General features: G+C 41.9%; 1 protein-coding gene and 1 long non-coding RNA gene across 7 annotated transcripts; one reads left to right on the top strand and one right to left on the bottom strand.

Moving 5' to 3' along the window:
* Positions 1 to 535: 535 nt before the first annotated feature.
* si:ch73-204p21.2 lies at positions 536 to 10,173 on the bottom strand. 4 transcript variants are annotated; one of them, XM_047362312.1, is made up of 9 exons: positions 10,049 to 10,173; positions 8,315 to 8,483; positions 7,688 to 7,950; positions 4,758 to 4,906; positions 3,431 to 3,491; positions 3,293 to 3,353; positions 3,110 to 3,187; positions 1,845 to 1,913; positions 536 to 1,765 (listed from the first exon to the last, which is right to left on the bottom strand). In XM_047362312.1, exons 4-9 carry the CDS (start codon positions 4,868 to 4,870, stop codon positions 1,434 to 1,436), a joined length of 714 nt encoding a protein of 237 aa, XP_047218268.1. In that variant the 5' UTR covers positions 4,871 to 4,906; positions 7,688 to 7,950; positions 8,315 to 8,483; positions 10,049 to 10,173; the 3' UTR covers positions 536 to 1,433. The 4 variants fall into 4 exon arrangements, with proteins under 4 accessions (XP_047218268.1, XP_047218266.1, XP_047218267.1 ...); XM_047362310.1 differs by having other exon boundaries at positions 7,688 to 8,249; XM_047362311.1 differs by lacking the exons at positions 7,688 to 7,950; positions 8,315 to 8,483; positions 10,049 to 10,173 and adding an exon at positions 5,379 to 5,944.
* Positions 8,476 to 10,827, top strand: LOC124866506. 3 transcript variants are annotated; one of them, XR_007037846.1, is made up of 4 exons: positions 8,476 to 10,124; positions 10,343 to 10,389; positions 10,459 to 10,507; positions 10,593 to 10,827. It is a non-coding gene; the product is annotated as an uncharacterized LOC124866506 (long non-coding RNA). The 3 variants fall into 3 exon arrangements; XR_007037847.1 differs by lacking the exon at positions 8,476 to 10,124 and having other exon boundaries at positions 10,266 to 10,389; positions 10,479 to 10,507; XR_007037845.1 differs by lacking the exon at positions 8,476 to 10,124 and having other exon boundaries at positions 10,277 to 10,389.
* The last annotated feature ends 8,614 nt before the right edge of the window (positions 10,828 to 19,441 follow it).

The raw sequence follows: 19,441 nt of genomic DNA on the forward strand, positions 1-19,441 counted from the left end.
AAAAGACTTTATCGTACAATTCTCATTTCACTTGGAACACACTCCGATCGGACAAGACCGTATTCTGGACCTTGTCTTTTCTTTGGCCTTCAATGTCACAGATGTCTGTGTGGAGGATACATTATTTGGTGATTATTGTTGCATATAAATTAAGATACGTGTCAATACTGATCCTGACACAATAAATACCTCAGTTATTAAAGAAAAATCACAGGTGAGAACACGTTTAGGGGCTGATAATGACATATTTTTACTGATGAGAGGTTACAGTGGGTCACCGTGCAGTTGGACTGAATACTGACATTCTTCATCTGCAGACTGACTCTTCACAGGTGAGACAACACACATGACAAATAAAACTCTGACAGGTGATAGTGTTAAATTTGATCCACTTGCTATAGATGATCAGACCAAAAAGATAAAGTTTAAAAACAAGAGGTGTGGTTCTAGAGCGGACCCAAATGCAGACAGGCAGGCAGGAGAAGCACATCACGTCTATATACCTGTGTATATATGAGTGAAACAGGGAGACTGGTTGGCATGGTGCAGATGGACTGAATGAAATTTATTAGGTTCAAAACATGAATTACCTGAAAATAGATGCAAGAAACAATCTAACCAAAGGAAAATCTCACAGATGTAACAGAACATACCCTAAATAAAAAGTAAGAAATTAACCTGACGGAATGAACTAAAACCCCACCTGGACAACATGAACAATCATAAACAGAAAACAACCCAAAACCAAACACCTTCAAATCCTAACATTTCCAGCCTGACAAATTTCCATAAAGCTGCTAATCAGCCACTGATGATACATTTTCAACATTTTTCCTTCTTAAGTATTTCAACTTCACATTTAGTTTGTCATGTTTGGTCGAGGCTTCCAGTTGAGGAAAACTCACATGTAATCTGAGAAGCATCTCATCCAGAACATATTTGACTTCTGCAGGACCCACAATCAAATCTTACTGGGAGAAAATCAAATATGTGGGGAACACGTTTTCAAAGAAAACAACAATTTTAATCTAATGTATTGGTTTGAGTCACATAATGTGAACATAAGCTGCGATGTATCTGTTGTCGTGCAGAAACTCAGTGTGACCCAGTAAGGCTGTTGTTGGTATGTTCTGGACCGGGCCAGCAGCAGTCTGACCAAGAATCAGTTTTTGAGGTTCAGGATGGTCCCCGGTTTGGATAGAACCTGCTGTTTGCGTGGTACCAGACAGTCTGACTGAGGTACTCTGTGGACTCAGGTCCACTATGATCCTCACTGAAGATTGTTGTTCTGAAAGTTCTTATTGTCCAAGCTGAAACAGGTTGTGGTGTAATCATCATGAAGATCATCTTCTGCAGCTGAACTTTAGTTAATAATCAGACACCTGCAGCTTTTCAGATGCAGTGTCTCCTGCTGACAGCTGCAGGTTTCGAGTTTATTTGGAGATAAACATGGAGCCTCCTTCATCCTTTCTGTCCTCCATCCATGTTCTCTTGTCAGGCAGTGGAGGTGACCTCTCCTCCTCTGGCTCCTCCTCCTCCAGCTTTGGTTCTGCCTCCTCAGGTGTGGGAACAGTTGAGTTGGTCAAACGAAGCTTCTTGCTGACTCGAGCATAAACCAAGTTTCTGTCATCAGAGTGAGCGATGTAGTGCAGCTGTGTTGACAAATGATTGGCTGATGGTGAGAGTGCTTCACCGCTGTTGCCCCGTCCATCTCCAGCGGTTTGGTTGATGTGTTTTAAAGCTTGAGGGGTGGAGCCATTTAGATCTGAGAAAACACAGATGACATTAAAAATGTAATCACTTCATTTTATCCAACGTTTCATCCTTTCAGGAAGCACTCCCACCTCTGCTCTGTGGCGCCATCATGTGGCTCCTCCAGGGAGTGACCGAGGTTCCTTCTGAAGGATTTGGGTCTGGAAACGAGCATCATGGGAAATGTAGTCAGGTGTGTTACAATTCTGCAGTTCATGACATGAGTCTTAAAAACAGACTAAAGAAAAGAAATCGAACAAATTTGAACAACAACAATAATATTATCTGCTGATATTGTCCGCCATGTTGGATGACAAACAGGGAACTCACAGCCAGACATGGGTGTTGTGCATTCATGCCCAAGTTAGTAGTGGTCATGGAAAACAAAGAGTGACCAGGCCGAGTTAACATGGAGGTGAATAAGACGACCAACGTGGTCACGCAGTCGACAGGGTTTTTTTAATTTTAATTTTAATGTTTAACTTGGCACATCAATCTCACAAATTAACATTCCCTTTCTCATGAACCAGGACTGGACATCAACAGAGCTTCAAATATCCACTCTTCTAAAGACCCACTGTCCTCTGCACCACCAGGTTCCAACTGATCTTACATGCACCATGAAGTCCACCAGGTCTGCCAACCTTTAACATAGTCCTAGGTCAAATCTAACTGATTCCACCTTCTGCAGGTACAAATTTTTACTAACTGATTCTTTAATCAACTTATAAATGGGCCCCATACAGGTGAAACCATTCCTGGCTGTGCCGCAGCTGGTCTCCGGGGAATCTGGGATAATTTGAAATGCAAACTCCCAGAAACTTTGTGCTAGTTTATGAATTTAAATGAACAAATATATCTGAATCAGTGTTACAGTTTAATTCAGGCTGAGGACGTGTTTAACAGGCATAAATGTTGCAGACGCGTTGGTCCAATTGGGGTTTGGATGGCTGCTGACTCCTAACAATCGGTGAAATTATTTTCCAATGTTGTTAATAAGATCCATGTTTTCCTTTGGATAGGCCGCTGTTCCTGATCACAGAGTGTTGTCTCTGATCCGGCTGGCTCTAAAGGTGACGACCTTTTTCACGATCATGTATGAAAGTTCGGTCTAAAACAATCTGGATTCATTTTGTCTTCAGCACCAAATATGGATCTAATCCATCAGTAAACAAACCTGCCTTCTGCAGTGTTTCTGCAGATGTTCACTACTGTTATTACTCTGAAGGATCAGATATTTTAATGAATTTATTATTTTTCTACCGTGTATAAAAACATGATCCAGTTCAGGTGTTTCTTCCTGCTGAGCCTGTTTCTGTTTAGCCTCATTGAAATAAAACAAATGGATCAGCCTGACCTGGGAGGGTCTGCAGCTCCCCCTGCTGGCTCGGTGAGGAACTAAACGACACAGCTGGATCTCCTTTAGGATGAAACTCTGAAACAGAAAAACGTCCAGACCGACTGATTAAGAACAGATTCCACAGGTTCTGCAGAACTTTAACCAGATGTATTCAGACAGCTGGAGGAATTACAGGCCCACCTTTCTCATCCTTCTGGATCTCTTCAATCATTGGGTTCTCCTTCACCTCCTCCAGCTTCACCTGCCGATCGGTTTACAGATCAGTTCATTTATTCCAGCTGGAGTTCTGCATCTGATCAGAGGTTCTGCTGTTCTTACCACTCTGATGAGAGCTGATGGGTGTTTTTCTGTCTCTGAATCCTGAAGCTCAAACGAATGTCTGAAACCCAAACAGAAAATGTTTAATGAGTTTTTATTTTCCATCAGATTCATTGATCTTCAGAGTTTAATGATCAGTCAAATTGGAAAGTTTCTGGGTTTTCAGCAGCTGGAGGATCTTCATTTTTCCTTCTTAAGTATTTCAACTTCACATTTAGTTTGTCATGTTTGGTCGAGGCTTCCAGTTGAGGAAAACTCACATGTAATCTGAGAAGCATCTCATCCAGAACATATTTGACTTCTGCAGGGCCCACAATCAAATCTTACTGGGAGAAAATCAAATATGTGGGGAACACGTTTTCAAAGAAAACAACAATTTTAATCTAATGTATTGGTTTAAGTCACATAATGTGAACATAAGCTGCGATGTATCTGTTGTCGTGCAGAAACTCAGTGTGACCCAGTAAGGCTGTTGTTGGTATGTTCTGGACCGGGCCAGCAGCAGTCTGACCAAAAATCAGTTTTTGAGGTTCAGGATGGTCCCCGGTTTGGATAGAACCTGCTGTTTGTGTGGTACCAGACAGTCTGACTGAGGTACTCTGTGGACTCAGGTCCACCATGAAATTGGAAAGTTTCCAGGTTTTCAGCAGCTGGAGGATCTTCATCTCCTCCAGCTGCTGTTCTATGTGTTCTGCTCTCGTCCATCTCTGGCATTCATGCTCGGAGTTATTCCTCCTTTAATCTTCTGATGTCAGATTTCCGGTCACGATTCTGATCATTGATCCACTGATTGGTTTCATGGATCAGTGTGGGAGCTCCTGATCAGTACCTGTTTCTCTGCCCTTTTGATCAGACACCAAAGTTTAAAGGTTGAGCTGAAGTTCTCTCAGAAATCTCAGATCTTTGGAATCACCTGAAAGTTTCTGCAGGATTAAAGAAGAATGAGACTGCACCATCACTGGTGTTCTCACCCAGCTGCACGTTCAGCAAACCTCCAGTTGGAGGAGGATCTCTGCTGGTTTGAATGCAGGAACCTCTGATGGTTCGGTCTCTCTGCTCAGAGGATGGACTGGACCTTTAGAAGACAGTGATGTCCATAGATAGACTTCTTTATCCATGCTGGGTTGTTCCGAGGATAACTGGAATGAACTAATGCTGCAGAGGTGTTGAACTGTTCCAAAAACCCACTAATTCTGGTAAAGAGATACTTCTCCTCATCTTAACTGACTCAGACTGATCTTCATCTGACACGTCTGTTTAACTAGATCTATGTAGACTGTCTGTGTAAAACTCTCTGTGACTGTGTGGTGTGAGCTGCAGACCTGACCTGTTGCAGTCGAGGCAGATGGCTGTGAGGAAGATTGAGAGGAGGAGGACGATGATGAAGAGGCCCACAAGCCCTGAAGACAGGAACCACAACCTGGTCACCTCTGCAGCCATGGAGAATTCCCAGAGACAGACGGATCCAATCAGGCCCTGAAATGACACCAATGCTCTGAGATTCATCAAAGAAACCTGACTTGAGGACCTGGTGTGCATGAAGCTTCCTGCTGATGACCTGAAAGGAGGTGTTCTGTTCAATAAAGCCAGACGGATCAGATAGTGAGACAGAACCAGAGAGCTCCACCACAGCAATTGGTTTGTTAGGAGATTACAAGTCACATGGTTCTGTTCATGCCAGTTCTGTTTCACTTCTGCCTGAGTAGACAACATGAAGAACGGGATACTGGAACCATACTTCTGGACCTTACATTTTCATTGTGTTTTAATAAAGATCTGGTTCTAGAACTGTTCTGCCTCTAAAAGCTAATGTGCGCCTCACCTGGATCCAGCTAAATACAGCTTTAGGAGTTGATGTCAGGTTGATGACATACTTTGAGGCTGAATGGGCCCAAACTGGATTCATCAGCAGTATTTGGACTGTGGTTCATAAATAAAACTCACTCACCAGTTTATGTTCTGATGGTTTCAGCAGACTGCTTTTAGATCTGCACTAAACAGATCGGTCATTTTGGAAATAATCAGATAAACGTTCAGAGGCAGATTCTGGAGAGAAACTCTGTATCTGAGTGTTCGACCCAACATTCACCGCCTTCACTGTTGGATCGAGTATTTCTAAACAACTTTCTAATCGTTCCGGTTCCTGAAACGTGGGAGAGAAGAGCTGGAGTTCTGCAGCCCAACGCCAACATGAGGCACTAAATGAAAATGAGCTGCAGCCTGTTTGCTTTCTGTTTCCATCAACATGCAAATCCTGTGTGAGGATGGACTGGACCCGGTTGACGTGTTTTAGGTTAAACTGCAGGAAAACAAAGACGGCTCTGTGTGTCAGAACCTTTCCCCTCTGATCACTAATCAACTTCAGCTTGAGTCACATAAAGGAACAGAAGGAATGATCCGACTGTTTGAGCAGAACCAACTGACTTCATGTTTACATTCCAGTAGGTACTGTTGAGGTAAAATAATGCTATCACTGATATCCTTGCGGCCTCAACATCTCCCAGTCCGGATGTCGTGAGAAAGAACAGATGAAGAGCAGGAAATTAAGATTAATGCAAGTTTAATTTGGAAGATAATAAGTCCAATGATTTCCATTGCAAAATGAATATACAAAATAACACAAGAAAGAAAATTACATAAGGCCCTTACGCGGGTGTGTTCAGGCCCGGCTCTCTGTGTTTGAGTTTCAGGGTGTTTCTGACTACATCTCTTTCAGTTAAACGCACCGGATCAGATGAAAGAGAGTTCAGTTAGCTTAGCATAAAAACCGGACACTAAAGTAAACTGCTAGACCAATTCCGTCCGACAGAACCTCTCAGGCTGGATCAGAACATCAGTTTCTACCCCTACCAAGAATACAATGCTCCTTGATGTCACTGTCCACCACATCTTCCAGGTGGAGAACCTTCTCAGAACCTTTAAAATTCGAAACAGAACCAGAGCAACACAAACTCTTTTTGTTGGGCTGAGTTTGGTTTAAGCAGATGTTTTACATCTTTGAATTTGGTTCTGACTCAGTTGCAGCAACAAATGGCTCAATGAAAGATAAGCATTCAAAGTGGGAAAACAACCAAATGTCAGAACAAAAGACCCAACAAACAAACACAAGGCAAAAGGCCCAATCAGAGGTGAGCAACTGAATGAAAAACCAAACGACCAACTCGAGATAAATGGCTGAACAGATGGTTTGATACCCAACAAGAGACCAAAAGACCCAAATGGAGACAAATGGCTCAAGGAGAGACCGAAAAACCCAACAGGACCAAAACAGCAAACAGGAGAAAAACAACCCAACAGGAATTCAAATGCCCCAATGAGGGACCAGCAACCCAGTGAGAAACCAAACTGGCCAATGAGGGACCAGCAACCCAGTGAGAAACCAAACTGGCCAATGAGGGACCAGCAACCCAGTGAGAAACCAAACTGGCCAATGAGGGACCAGCAACCCAGTGAGAAACCAAACTGGCCAATGAGGGACCAGCAACCCAGTGAGAAACCAAACTGGCCGATGAGGGACCAGCAACCCAGTGAGAAACCAAACTGGCCAATGAGGGACCAGCAACCCAGTGAGAAACCAAACTGGCCAATGAGGGACCAGCAACCCAGTCAGAGGCTAAACATGGGAACGGGGGAAGCAGGGGGAATGCCGCTTTTAAGTACAAGATGAATAGAAAACAAAAGCTAAGCAATGCCAGTAAGATATAAAATGACTGGAAACAGAACCTTATAACATTGGAGAGACGTCACATTAAAAACAATACATCATAAACTAATTAATTGAAGCATAAAACGTGTTCGAGTGAGCATGAAGAAAAACACATCTTCATCCTCCAGTGAAGGTTCTGTAACCCAGACACTAATAACTCAGTGTTCAGTAAATGTTTACTGGCTGTACAAAATGATTAACTTCATTACTGCAGCTTTCTAACCAGTTCACCTTCAACTTTTAACCAGACTCTCAGAATCAGGCTTAGACTCTGAAACTGTCACATTTAATAGGATTCTAGTTTGGAGAACAAAGAGCTGATTGTTTCTAACCATGTTGACATGCAAAGGTCATGAGGACGGGTCACGACCTAGAAATCAATAATCTATAATAATATCCTCTGATCACAGCAAACTTTACTCATTTTTATATAATAAAAGGAAGTTTCAAGGTGAGTAAAGACTCTGACAGGGGGGTAAAACAGATATCAGCCTTAACTACTTCTTAGTTTCAATTAAACTCGTTAAGAAGAAGTTAAAGTGCACACGAACCTGTGAGCTGGGAGTTCTGGTTCTGCTGGAGTTCCTGCTCCACGTTTATGGACCGACTGAGTGAACAAACATGCAGTTGATCACACCAAAACACACACACACACCTAGTGACAGACACACACAGGCTGCAGCAGGAAGCTCTTCCCCCTCCTCCTCCTCCTCTCTGTTGAACCAATGAGATGTTTTACCGATGGATTGATCATGTGATGTGACTTTATTTCAGCTCATCGTTGCTGCAGCTCTGTGTCCACTGTTCGACTGATCTGCAGGTGAAAACACACTTTAATGCATTCCTTCATTTATTAATTTTATGCAGATAATTCCGGATTTCAGGTTCTGGAGGTTTCTGCATCAATCCACTTGTTTATCAGCTCCATTTCAGAACTTTAAAGTGCAGCCATTCTAACCATAAAGGCAAAAGCAAACACACCCAGAGTGTCTGCAGCCTGCAGCACCTGATAAGTTCATTAAGGACCATACCAAACTGAAACCGGAGCCTTATCAGCAGCTCCACCCAAACACTGCAACCGACACTTTCTGCTCGACTGCTGGAGCAATGAGGCTGAAACAGAAGATCTGCATCAGCAGGTTAAAAACAAACAGAGGCTTTTAAATAGTAGCACTTACCTCCCTGTCTTCATGCAAAGGGACAATATTTATAGAAGGAAGGAAGAAGGTGCAGAGTAGAAACATCTGCCTGCAGGTCGTATTAAAACACCACGTTCGTATTTTTAGAGAATGCATCTGAAGGGGATAAATGAACCCCTAATCATCTGGAGGGGATCTGTGTCCACCCCTGCAAAAAAAAACCCCAAACAGACTGAAAATACAGTGGCAAAAAAGTATTTATCCCCCAACACAGACTTCTGCTGTTTTTGCTTGTTTTCCACATTTAAATGCTTCAGATCATCAAACAAATGTTAATATCAGACATAGATAACCCGAATAAACACAAAAAGCAGTTTCTAAATTATGATTTCACTTATTAAGTTCAGAAAATTATCCAAACCAACCTGACTAACTGATTAACCACTTCTGATTTTGGTGAAGAACCACTGCTGACCCCAAAAGAACACAAAGGTCCGTCTCACATTAACCAAAGTACACGATAATCCCCAAGACTTGTGGGAAAATATTCTGTGGACTGATGGGACAAAAGCGGACTTTCCTAGAAGGTGTGCGTCCCGTTACACCTGGGCCCTGTTTCAGAAAGTGAGGTTAACAAGCTCTGAGTAGAAAGCAGGTACTCTGAGTTGACCTACTCTGCTCTGTGATACTCCGGGTTTCTGGTTCAGAACAATTGGGTTACTCAACTCTGAGTCAAGTCAACCCTGAGTTAAGCACAGGTGTGAGTTTATAAGAAGCCGTCATCAATGCAATGGAAATAGGAAATAAGAAGCCTTGAAGTTCGTATTTCTAGCCAATAATTTTAGCATGCTAATTATGGCAAATGGAGAATATCGGCACATATTGAAGAAGAAAACAATCCTGCTGCTGCAGCAAAATAGCAAGTTAGTGTGGCAGAGACCAAGTCAACGCATGAGTATGATTTGATGAAGAATTAATGATGCAATTTCCCAAAAACATTTAGGTGTAGCCGGCCATCTTCACACTGCCGATTCTTAATATATCTATTTAAACAACACGGATAAAAGTGGGTAATTTTGTGCTTCCTAAATATGATTCAATTTGACCTCCATTATAGTGAATGTGAAAAAGGCAGAAGCCAGAAGAACAGGTGTGGGTCCACCACCACCACCACCACTGTCTGAGGCAGAAGAGATGGCCCTCGGTCACAACAGTGGACGGCCTGTTGCCGAGGGCCTCTCTGGGGGGTCGTCATCTGACCCAAACATCCCTCAGGATGCAAACCATAACGTTAAAGGTTAGTTACTGAAATAACTAACCTCTACATTCATCCTTTTCCCCGCGTTGGCTCTAAGACACCACGCGTCCATCTTAAACAGTAGTTGACACCGATTCTGTTGTAGGTGTACAATTTGTGACTACAGTCACTTTAACATTATTATTTATATCTACTTGGTAAAATGAAGTAAGAGCTGGAGCTATACAAGTTAAAAAATGTGATGTGGACCCAAGAGTGTTGGAAAACCCCCTCAAAAAACAAACAAAGTAAATGGTAAGTGGACTTTATGTTGGTCCACGTCTCCCTCTGTCACTGCACCAAAGCATCATCCAATCCATCCTACTGTACTGCTCCACCTGTTTTTATAACATAAAATAACACGGTTAACCAGCACTGCTGGTAAAATCATAGGCCTGCCCACATCCAACCTTTCTGAACTCAACATTAAGGCTATCATACGCTTGGCAATCTCACTACCACAGGACTCTACTCACCCACTACAGGAATACCTCACCCCACTACCCTCAGGACGCAGATAAAGGACACCGAGGTGCAGAAGGACTTGTTTTGGTAAAAGCCTGATGCCTGCAGTCAAACCCGTCCCGCTGAGGCGACCATTTATTTTGTTGTGCTCTGTTCAGGATTTTTATGATGCATTCTGGGTAGTAATGTGCTGTGTGGTTCTGCCTGCTTGTAATGGGAGTCCACGGGCTGGTCTGTGGAAAAGATTCTAGTTCAGTTGTCTGAGGTAGATGTGTAATTTAACACTCTTATCTTTGTCTGATCAGTTGTGGATGGTCTTCTGACTTCTGTCCCAAAACTTCTCCGTGCAGTTGTAAGTAGCCTCTATGCTTCACATGTTTGTTATAATGGATCAGAGTATATTTAGTATCTTTTATCATAGGACATTGTCTTCTGCCACAGAGAGGGAGCAGACACAGACACTTATTGAGGTGTGCTCCTTAGACGTTTAACCTAACAGTTGATTATTCTTTTCAGTGTGTAACAGAATGACAGTTGGACATTTGTTTCCCACAGAACAATGATGGACATTCAGGTGAAGAGGGTCTGTCCACCTCTGGAGGGCAGCTTGCCTCTGGAAGAAGTTAAAGGTTGGCTCATGACTTCATGTGAAACTGAAATATGTTTCGGTCCCTAAAGCTCCCTGTGAAACAGCAACAAAGACAACATGGAAACATCTTTAATCAGAGAGGAAGACCTAAACATGCAGCTGCAGAAAACAGTCAGAAATCCAACGGCTGGAGCATCAGGTAAATGAGGTCAGGTGTCCACAGACATGGTGATTTTATTTGTTTGAACAAAATGTTCATTACTACTTTATTTATACTTACAGACAATAAATAAGATTTAATGAAATGAAAGGATTGTTGTCTTTAGTTGGGGAGTGATTGGTAAATCAGACATTGTTATAACATGCTGCATCTGTAACTGCTCGGTCATCTCTCATGTTCATCATGTCAACCTACGGTCCACATCTTCAACTGGAACAATTTCTTTGTGAACTGGACAGTTTTCATCTCTAAACATGGTTGTGTTGAATCACACAAGCAACAATGATTTCACACACGCTTTCTGGGCAGACCCTGAGTCTGCAAAGGAACTGGAACCGGGCCTCCAGCATCCCTATGGTCATCTCAACCCTGGCTCGTGTCCTGCTGTGAGCCACACTGTATCGGTGCTGCTGCCCAGGCTCAGGCCTAACAGTGTGGACTCTGAAAAGTTACAGAGTCTTACACAGACACATTGGTGATTATGTGGCTGCCTCACATATTCAATTCAATTCAGTTTATTTATATAGCGCCAATTCACAACACATGTTGTCTCGAGGCACTTCACAACAGTCAGGTTCATACATTCCAATTAATCCTAACCATTGAACAGTTCAGTCAGATTCAGTTATTTATTCAAATTGGATGAAAAGTTTTTCTATCTAAGGAAACCCAGCAGATTGCATCCAGTCAGTGACTTGCAGCATTCACTCCTCCCAGATGAGCATGTAGAGACAGTGGACAGTCACTGGTGTTGACTTTGCAGCAATCCCTCATACTGAGCATGCATGTAGCGACAGTGGAGAGGAAAAACTCCCTTTTAACAGGAAGAAACCTCCAGCAGAACCAGAACCAGGCTCAGTGTGAGCGGCCATCTGCCACGACCGACTGGGGGTTTGAGAGAATATGATCTTCACAGTACAAAACTACTGCTGTGTCAACAACATTTGTATTTATTGAGTGTATTTAGGGCTACCTGCACATCGATGCTATGGAAAGACTTCCTATTTACATAATCTCCATTTAGTGAGGGGGCAGTGATAGGAATGTGAGTGCCATCTATGCAACCAATCATGCCTGGAAACCCTAAAGTAAATGAATAGATAATTAGTGCTTGACTGTGTCGAAAAACGGTAATGCTTGAAAATATAAGACATCTAAACTGATAAGACATCTAATCGCGGTTTGGTCACCCTCTCATAAAGGAGATTTCTGGGGAGTATTTCACTCGAACAACTCCAAGCTCCTGCAGAGAAGATCGCACCATTTCTGACACTTTCCTTGTTCCAGATCTCAGCTAATAATTAGAACAAATCTGGGGTTAGTTTAATAAACCCTGCTACCGAGCAGGGTTGGTTCATGGAGCAAGTTGTAGGGGTAACTTGACTCATTTACTTGGCTTTCTGAAACCAAAAACCCAGGGTATGGAACGGTGGCCGGGTGGTGCAAAACACTTTTACAAGTACCGAAACAAATTTACATTTGAGAAAACAAATTTACATTTCAGAAAACAAATTTACATTTCGGAAAACAAATTTACATTTCAGAAAACAAATTTACATTTCGGAAAACACTTTTACATTTCAGAAAATCAACCGGAAAGGGAATGTACCAACGCCGAGGCTGACCCGGAAGTCAGCCTCAGGGCTGCATCCTTCGAGGGCCGTATTTGTAGGCCGATTACGTTACAGCGCGGCGACGAAGGCTGTCCCAATTCATGAATCATTCCGAGCAAATGCTGCCGACAAATGTGTCCTTATTTTGCCCGATTTGAAGGATGGGTCGTGAGTATCCTTCGCGGCTCATCATTTCCCATCATTCATTGCGGGTCGAAGCGGATTGGTCAAGCTATGGCGGACCATAGCAACAAAAGCTGTGAGTAAATTGTGGAAAATTACACTTTCTGTGACACAAATTAACTTCTACAATGTTTTTAGTGCGGGAATATAACTATGTAGACGTGAAATATCTGCTTGATTTATCAAGACATCGCTTAATTTCAAACGTGCTCCGACGTGTTCGGAGTTTTCCGTTCCCGGCGTAGTAACCGGCTCGCCTCGCCAGCCCTACCGGCGGTGAGGTGAGCTAGCCCGGTAGAGATCTGACCGGACTATCGGGACTAAGCTCCCGCTGGCAGTCATCACAGTGAACGTTTAACACAAGTGATTTCTAATAGTTTATGTTATTATTTTAATTGTTATTGAAAATCGATTTAATATTTCAGGTGATATTAAGGTTAACCAGAATAAATGGTCAGTTTTATGTAATCCAACTGTATCGCTGGAGAGTGTGATTGAGAATAAATAAGCTTTACAATATTAATTTTTAATGAAGAAATGTGCTATATGTTTTAAAAGTTTATTTATAATTCAGTTAGCATTATAATTTCTGATTCCAGGTACAATCCAGAGACAATCATGTTCAGGTAAAAAATATGTTTGATTTAACTAGCCAATAAACAAAGAGATAGCAACTTTATGGCTAATGTATGTTGACATATTTTATATATATATATATATATATATATATATTATAAACAACAACTTTAAATTTTAAGATAGATGGGAATTATAAAGTATTTAATCCCCTCTGGCTGTTCTTAGATAATTATATAATAATGCAGAGTTTTCGGTGTATTAGTATCTTCTTGCTTTGATCACTTAAAATATCCAGAAGCATGCCTTAAAAATAATGTGTTTTTTCATCTCCATTCTTCCCTTTTCTAGACCAGACCTCTTTACTGTAGGATCAACCTGAGTGTCCCAGTCCTAAAACGTTTCTTCAACCAGGAGGACACCAGGCCTGATTTTCAGCTGAGCAGGGAGTCTCTGGCAGTGCTGCTTAATCTTTTGCACCAGGATAGGCGACATGGATGGGTGCTACTATTGAGACCTTGGTTTTTCTTTTCTTGGTGGCAAGTGGCACATCCTACAGAGTGGTCTGCAGAGTGTTTGGGATGCCTCGCTCTACTGTCCATCGCATCGTCCACAGAGTTACAGAGGAGATCGTGGCTATTCGTCACCAGGTCATCTACCTTCTAAAGACCCCTGAGGATTTAAGGCAGTGTCCCGTGAGTTTGCAGGGCTGGCACGCCACAGAGCTTTTCTTAAAGCTGTGGGTGCAATTGATGGCTGCCATATCCACTTCAGGTGTCCAAGCAGCCCTGATGGTCAGTGCTACAGGAACAGGAAACTCTTCCCTTCCATAATCCTGCAAGCAGTTTCTGAGAACCATTTTATTGACACGTATGTGGGCTGGCCTGGGTCAGTGCATGACTCTACGGTGCTCCGCCACAGCCCACTGAACAGTTTATCCTCCTCCAGGGCATTTTATCCTTGCTGATGGAGGGTACCCATGCCTCCAATATCCACTCCCCCTCATCACTCCCTATAAGAGGACAATACAAGGTGTGGGAGCCCAGCGCTTTAACAGCCATCATTCCAAAAACAGGCTCTATAATAGAGCCTGTTTTTGGAATGATGAAAACCAGATTCAGGGCCATCTTCCTGCAAGCGCTGGAGGTGCATGACACCTTTGTACCTCACCTAAGTTTTGACCTAGATCCATTTTATATATACATTATACATAATATATACACATATATGCACCTTCTTTTAAATAGTTTTCAGGTCATAACAGCATGCGCCATCGTCCACAACATCTGCCTTGGTGCTGGGGATGTCATGGCCCCAGAGGATGACCCAGAGGAGGCTGTAAAAGAGGATGAGGGTGAGGTTTGGACTGAGGCAGTCAGCGTTGCTCTCTGGCAGGACCAGCTTTCAGCTGAGGTGTCTGTCCTGGAGGAGGTACCACCACAACATGACTACTGTATGCAGCCAAGTATAATATTATAGATGTGATTAATGTTTGAGGGGTATAACTAATTGTAATATTTTGTGAGCACCATCTTCTAATTCTGCATTTTTCCGATTACCTCTTAGTGATGCGGCAGCCGTCAATTCAGCCAGCCCTTTAAACCCACTTGATGGACGATGACGTGGACAGTGGAGAGAGGCATCACAAACATCTGCAGACCACCTGTGTGATGCTTCGCTCACCATCCAGAAAGACTAACCACAGGTCTCAGTTGCAGCATCTCATCCAAGTCTCTGACCTTGTGAGAGATTTAGCCACACCACCAGACTTTCTGTCCAGAAAGACATCTGCCTCTTTGTTCTGTTGAAGAGGTTTTTCCAGGAACTGGTCACTCAGGGTGATCCTGCTGTCTCCATTATAAATACTTGTACATAGTTTTATTTTATACCTTTTGTCTTGTAATCTTGATCTGTTTGAATGTTTTCTTCCCCCATTCTGTTTAAAATGCTGTTTGTATTTTTCATAATAAATTCTGTTTATAACTTTAAATGAAGTTGATGTATTGTTGGATCAAATGGAAATAACATTAGTGACAAAAACAATTTTGAAATTTATTAGAACACCGTAAAATTTTAAGAAACAATCTGAACAAAACACATTTATTTATTTCTTTTATAGCATCTTATTTTGGTGCCATTCTTTGGAAAACAGTCTGTCCATTCTCTGTACCCTCATGTCCTCCCTGATCAACTCCATCATCTCTGTCCCTCTTTCTTTTCTGACCCCTTCCTGCTGGCTCACTGTCTTCCTTCTCCATCTGGTTGCCCACCGCTCTGCTTGGCCCTGGAGTGTCCTCAGGGATGGAGGCAATTAGGACAGGAGGTGTTGTGGAAGACCTCTGTCCCAACATCTCATCCATAAGGACAAACCAGGACCAAGTAGCAGCAGTGGGCTTTTCACTGACTCCCTCTCCTGACCCTGGATACTTACAATCCTAAAGTTAGATGGAATAAAAAAAAAAAGAGTTGACTAAACAGAGAAACCAACAAGACTTTTAGAAATATTTTTTTATTTGTGTGTGACATGAGAACTTCTGAACATAATCTAAATTCTTTTTTTTTTTCAAATTGTCCCACATTGTTTTGTCCTGCAAAGGGGGTGACCTTCCCCCCTGTTGGCGAAAGAAGTATGTTAATCACTGGATGGATATTTATGAAAGTTAGAAAGATAGGAGTTATTGAAACTGGACAGAAACTGACTGTAAAGAATGTTGTTATTGTACCTCCAAGCCACGGTGGCTGAGTTTTTAGCTCCAGTAAAAAGGTGGTGATTCTCACTCCTGAGCTTCATAAACTGGCCCGTCTGCTCCTTTGTCCCTAAACAAAAAAAATATGAAAATACCAAAAAAAAAAAAAAAACATCTTGCTTAATATCAGAGCAAAAATAAAGCCTTTTTAATTTCACATTTGTCTTAATTTGAAGAAAATATTTCTATGCAAATGTCTAAAACAAGCTCTTTCAAACTTTTCACTTCTTTACTGAGATTCACTTACATTTGGAGGTTTATTCCTCGTCGGGTTTACCTGGAATCAGAAATTATAATGCTAACTGAATTATAAATAAATATTTAAAACATATAGCACATTTCATTAAAAATTCATATTGTAAAGCTTATTTATTCTCAATCACACTCTCCAGCGATACAGTTGGATTACATAAAACTGACCATTTATTCTGGTTAACCTTAATATCACCTGAAATATTAAATCGATTTTCAATAACAATTAAAATAATAACATAAACTGTTAGAAATCACTTGTGTTAAACGTTCACTGTGATGACAGCCAGCGGGAGCTTAGTCCCGATAGTCCGGTCAGATCTCTACCGGGCTAGCTCACCTCACCGCCGGTAGGGCTGGCAAGGCGAGCCGGTTACTATGCCGGGAACGGAAAACTCCGAACATGTCGGAGCACATTTGAAATTAAGCGATGTCTAGATAAATCAAGCAGATATTTCACGTCTACATAGTTATATTCCCGCACTAAAAACATTGTAGAAGTTAATTTGTGTCACAGAAAGTGTAATTTTCCACAATTTACTCACAGCTTTTGTTGCTATGGTCCGCCATGGCTTCCCCTGCTTGACCAATCCGCTTCGAACTGCAATGAATGATGGGAAATGATGAGCCGCGAAGGATACTCACGACCCATCCTTCAAATCGGGCAAAATAAGGACACATTTGTCGGCAGCATTTGCTCGGAATGATTCATGAATTGGGACAGCCTTCGTCGCCGCGCTGTGACGTAATCGGCCTACCAACACCGAGGCTGACTTCCGGGTCAGCCTCGGTGTAAATTTGTTTTCTGAAATGTAAAAGTGTTTTCTGAAATGCAAATTTGTTTTCTGAAATGTAAAAGTGTTTTCTGAAATGTAAAAGTGTTTTCTGAAATGTAAATTTGTTTTCTGAAATGTAAAAGTTTTTTCTGAAATGTAGATTTGTTTTCTGAAATGTAAAAGTGTTTTCTGAAATGCAAATTTGTTTTCTGAAATGTAAAAGTGTTTTCTGAAATGTAAATTTGTTTTCTGAAATGTAAAAGTTTTTTCTGAAATGTAAATTTGTTTTCTGAAATGTAAATTTGTTTCGGTACTTGTAAAAGTGTTTTGCACCCCACGGCCACCGTAGTATGCACATACTTACCCCAAACTTACTCTAAGCTTTTACTAACCCTGCTTTCTGAAACCAGGCCCTGATTTTAGACACAGGATTAAATACAGTGACTTGAAGCTCAGGAACACTTGGGTTCTGCTGCAGGACATTGATCCAAAGCACACCAGCAAGTCCATCCCTGGATGGTTCATAAAACAAGGCAAGTTTAAAACACTTCAGCAACAAAACAATTCAAAGTGCTTCACATGATGGAAACGAAGGAAAAAAAACATAAAGACAAAATGAAGGTTTTGGGTGGTCTAGTCAAAGCCCAGACTTAAATCTGATTGAGTTGCTATAGCATAACCTTAACTGGGTCGTTCATGCTGGAAAACCGTCTAATCTGTCTGAATTAGATCAATTCTGCATAGCAGAGTGGATCAGTATTCCTCCAAAGTGATGGTAAAGACTTATTAGCAGTTATCATTAACACTTGATGTCTGGTGCTGCTGCAGAGGGAGAAACAAGCAGTTATTAGATTTAGGGGGTAAATACTTTTTCACGCAGACTGAGACTGGTTTGGATGGATTTTTTTCTCTTAATAAATTAAACCGTTTTTGAAAACTGCTGATCATATTTATTCAAGTGATCTTTGTCTAATATTATTGTTTGTTTGATGATCTAAAACGCAGCATGTTGTGTCATGTTCTGGTCCATTTGTTGGGGTCTCATTGTGCATGACGGGAGAACTGGAGGAAGAGAACCATGAGCTCAGTCAAATTTATTTTTATCATGTGATGAAATTTTGTTTAGCAGGTCTAAATGGGACAGATCAGCAGCTCAAACATTCATACTTTTAATGACACATATTTTTTTTAATAAATCCATATTTAGATGCAGTTGAAGTTAAGTTTTTATTTAATTTTATTTAGTTTTCCCTATCTGTAAAGGAACATTTCAGAGAAATGTGCTGAAACATGATGAAACACGTTGAAATGGACAAAAATGTCCCCTTGTAGTTCAATTGGAGCGTTTATTCTAATTGTGCTCTAATATTTGTTTGAACATGTCAAGGTCTCTCTCTAACCCTGACGTGTGTGAACTGCAAGGAAATCTCCCATCACAACCTGTTTATTTGCCTTTTAAAATCAGTCAAACACACTTCTGTCCAACCTATGCTGAATGCATCATCATCACCTGCCGGTAGTCATAGGAACACAGCTAGCCTGGATGAGTTGTCAGGGTGACTAGAATGCTACAGGGGTTGGACAATGAAACTGAAACACCTGTCATTTGAGTGTGGGAGGTTTCATGGCTAAATTGGACCAGCCTGGTAGCCAGTCTTCATTGATTGCACATTGCACCAGTAAGAGCAGAGTGTGAAGGTTCAATTAGCAGGGTAAGAGCACAGTTTTGCTCAAAATATTGAAATGTACACAACATTATGGGTGACATACCAGAGTTCAAAAGAGGACAAATTGTTGGTGCACGTCTTGCTGGCACATCTGTGACCAAGACAGCAAGTCTTTGTGATGTATCAAGAGCCACGGTATCCAGGGTAATGTCAGCATACCACCAAGAAGGACCAACCACATCTAACAGGATTAACTGTGGACGCAAGAGGAAGCTGTCTGAAAGGGATGTTCGGGTGCTAACCCGGATTGTATCCAAAAAACATGAAACCAAAAGGGTCCGTCGGGAGCTCCACAGGGTCAATATACACGGCCGGGCTGCTTTAGCCAAACCTTTGGTCACTCATGCCAATGTCAAACGTCGGTTTCAATGGTGCAAGGAGCGCAAATCTTGGGCTGTGGACAATGTGAAACATGTATTGTTCTCTGATGAGTCCACCTTTACTGTTTTCCCCACATCTGGGAGAGTTACGGTGTGGAGAAGCCCCAAAGAAGCGTACCACCCAGACTGTTGCATGCCCAGAGTGAAGCATGGGGGTGGATCAGTGATGGTTTGGGCTGCCATATCATGGCATTCCCTTGGCCCAATACTTGTGCTAGATGGGCGCGTCACTGCCAAGGACTACCGAACCATTCTTGAGGACCATGTGCATCCAATGGTTCAAACATTGTATCCTGAAGGTGGTGCCGTGCATCAGGATGACAATGCACCAATACACACAG

The sequence above is a fragment of the Girardinichthys multiradiatus genome, chromosome 4 (assembly GCF_021462225.1).
Source record: "Girardinichthys multiradiatus isolate DD_20200921_A chromosome 4, DD_fGirMul_XY1, whole genome shotgun sequence".
Taxonomy (NCBI): Eukaryota; Metazoa; Chordata; class Actinopteri; order Cyprinodontiformes; family Goodeidae; genus Girardinichthys; species Girardinichthys multiradiatus.

Bases quoted from the DNA above. Each gene is read 5' to 3' on its own strand.
- si:ch73-204p21.2 (XM_047362309.1), bottom strand. From the start codon at position 5,143: ATGTTGTCTACTCAGGCAGAAGTGAAACAGAACTGGCATGAACAGAAC. The intron at 3,354-3,430 runs GTAAGAACAGCA...ACCGATCGGCAG, and splicing joins CATCAGCTCTCATCAGAGTG to GTGAAGCTGGAGGAGGTGAA. The intron at 3,188-3,292 runs GTGGGCCTGTAA...TTTCTGTTTCAG, and splicing joins GATCCAGAAGGATGAGAAAG to AGTTTCATCCTAAAGGAGAT.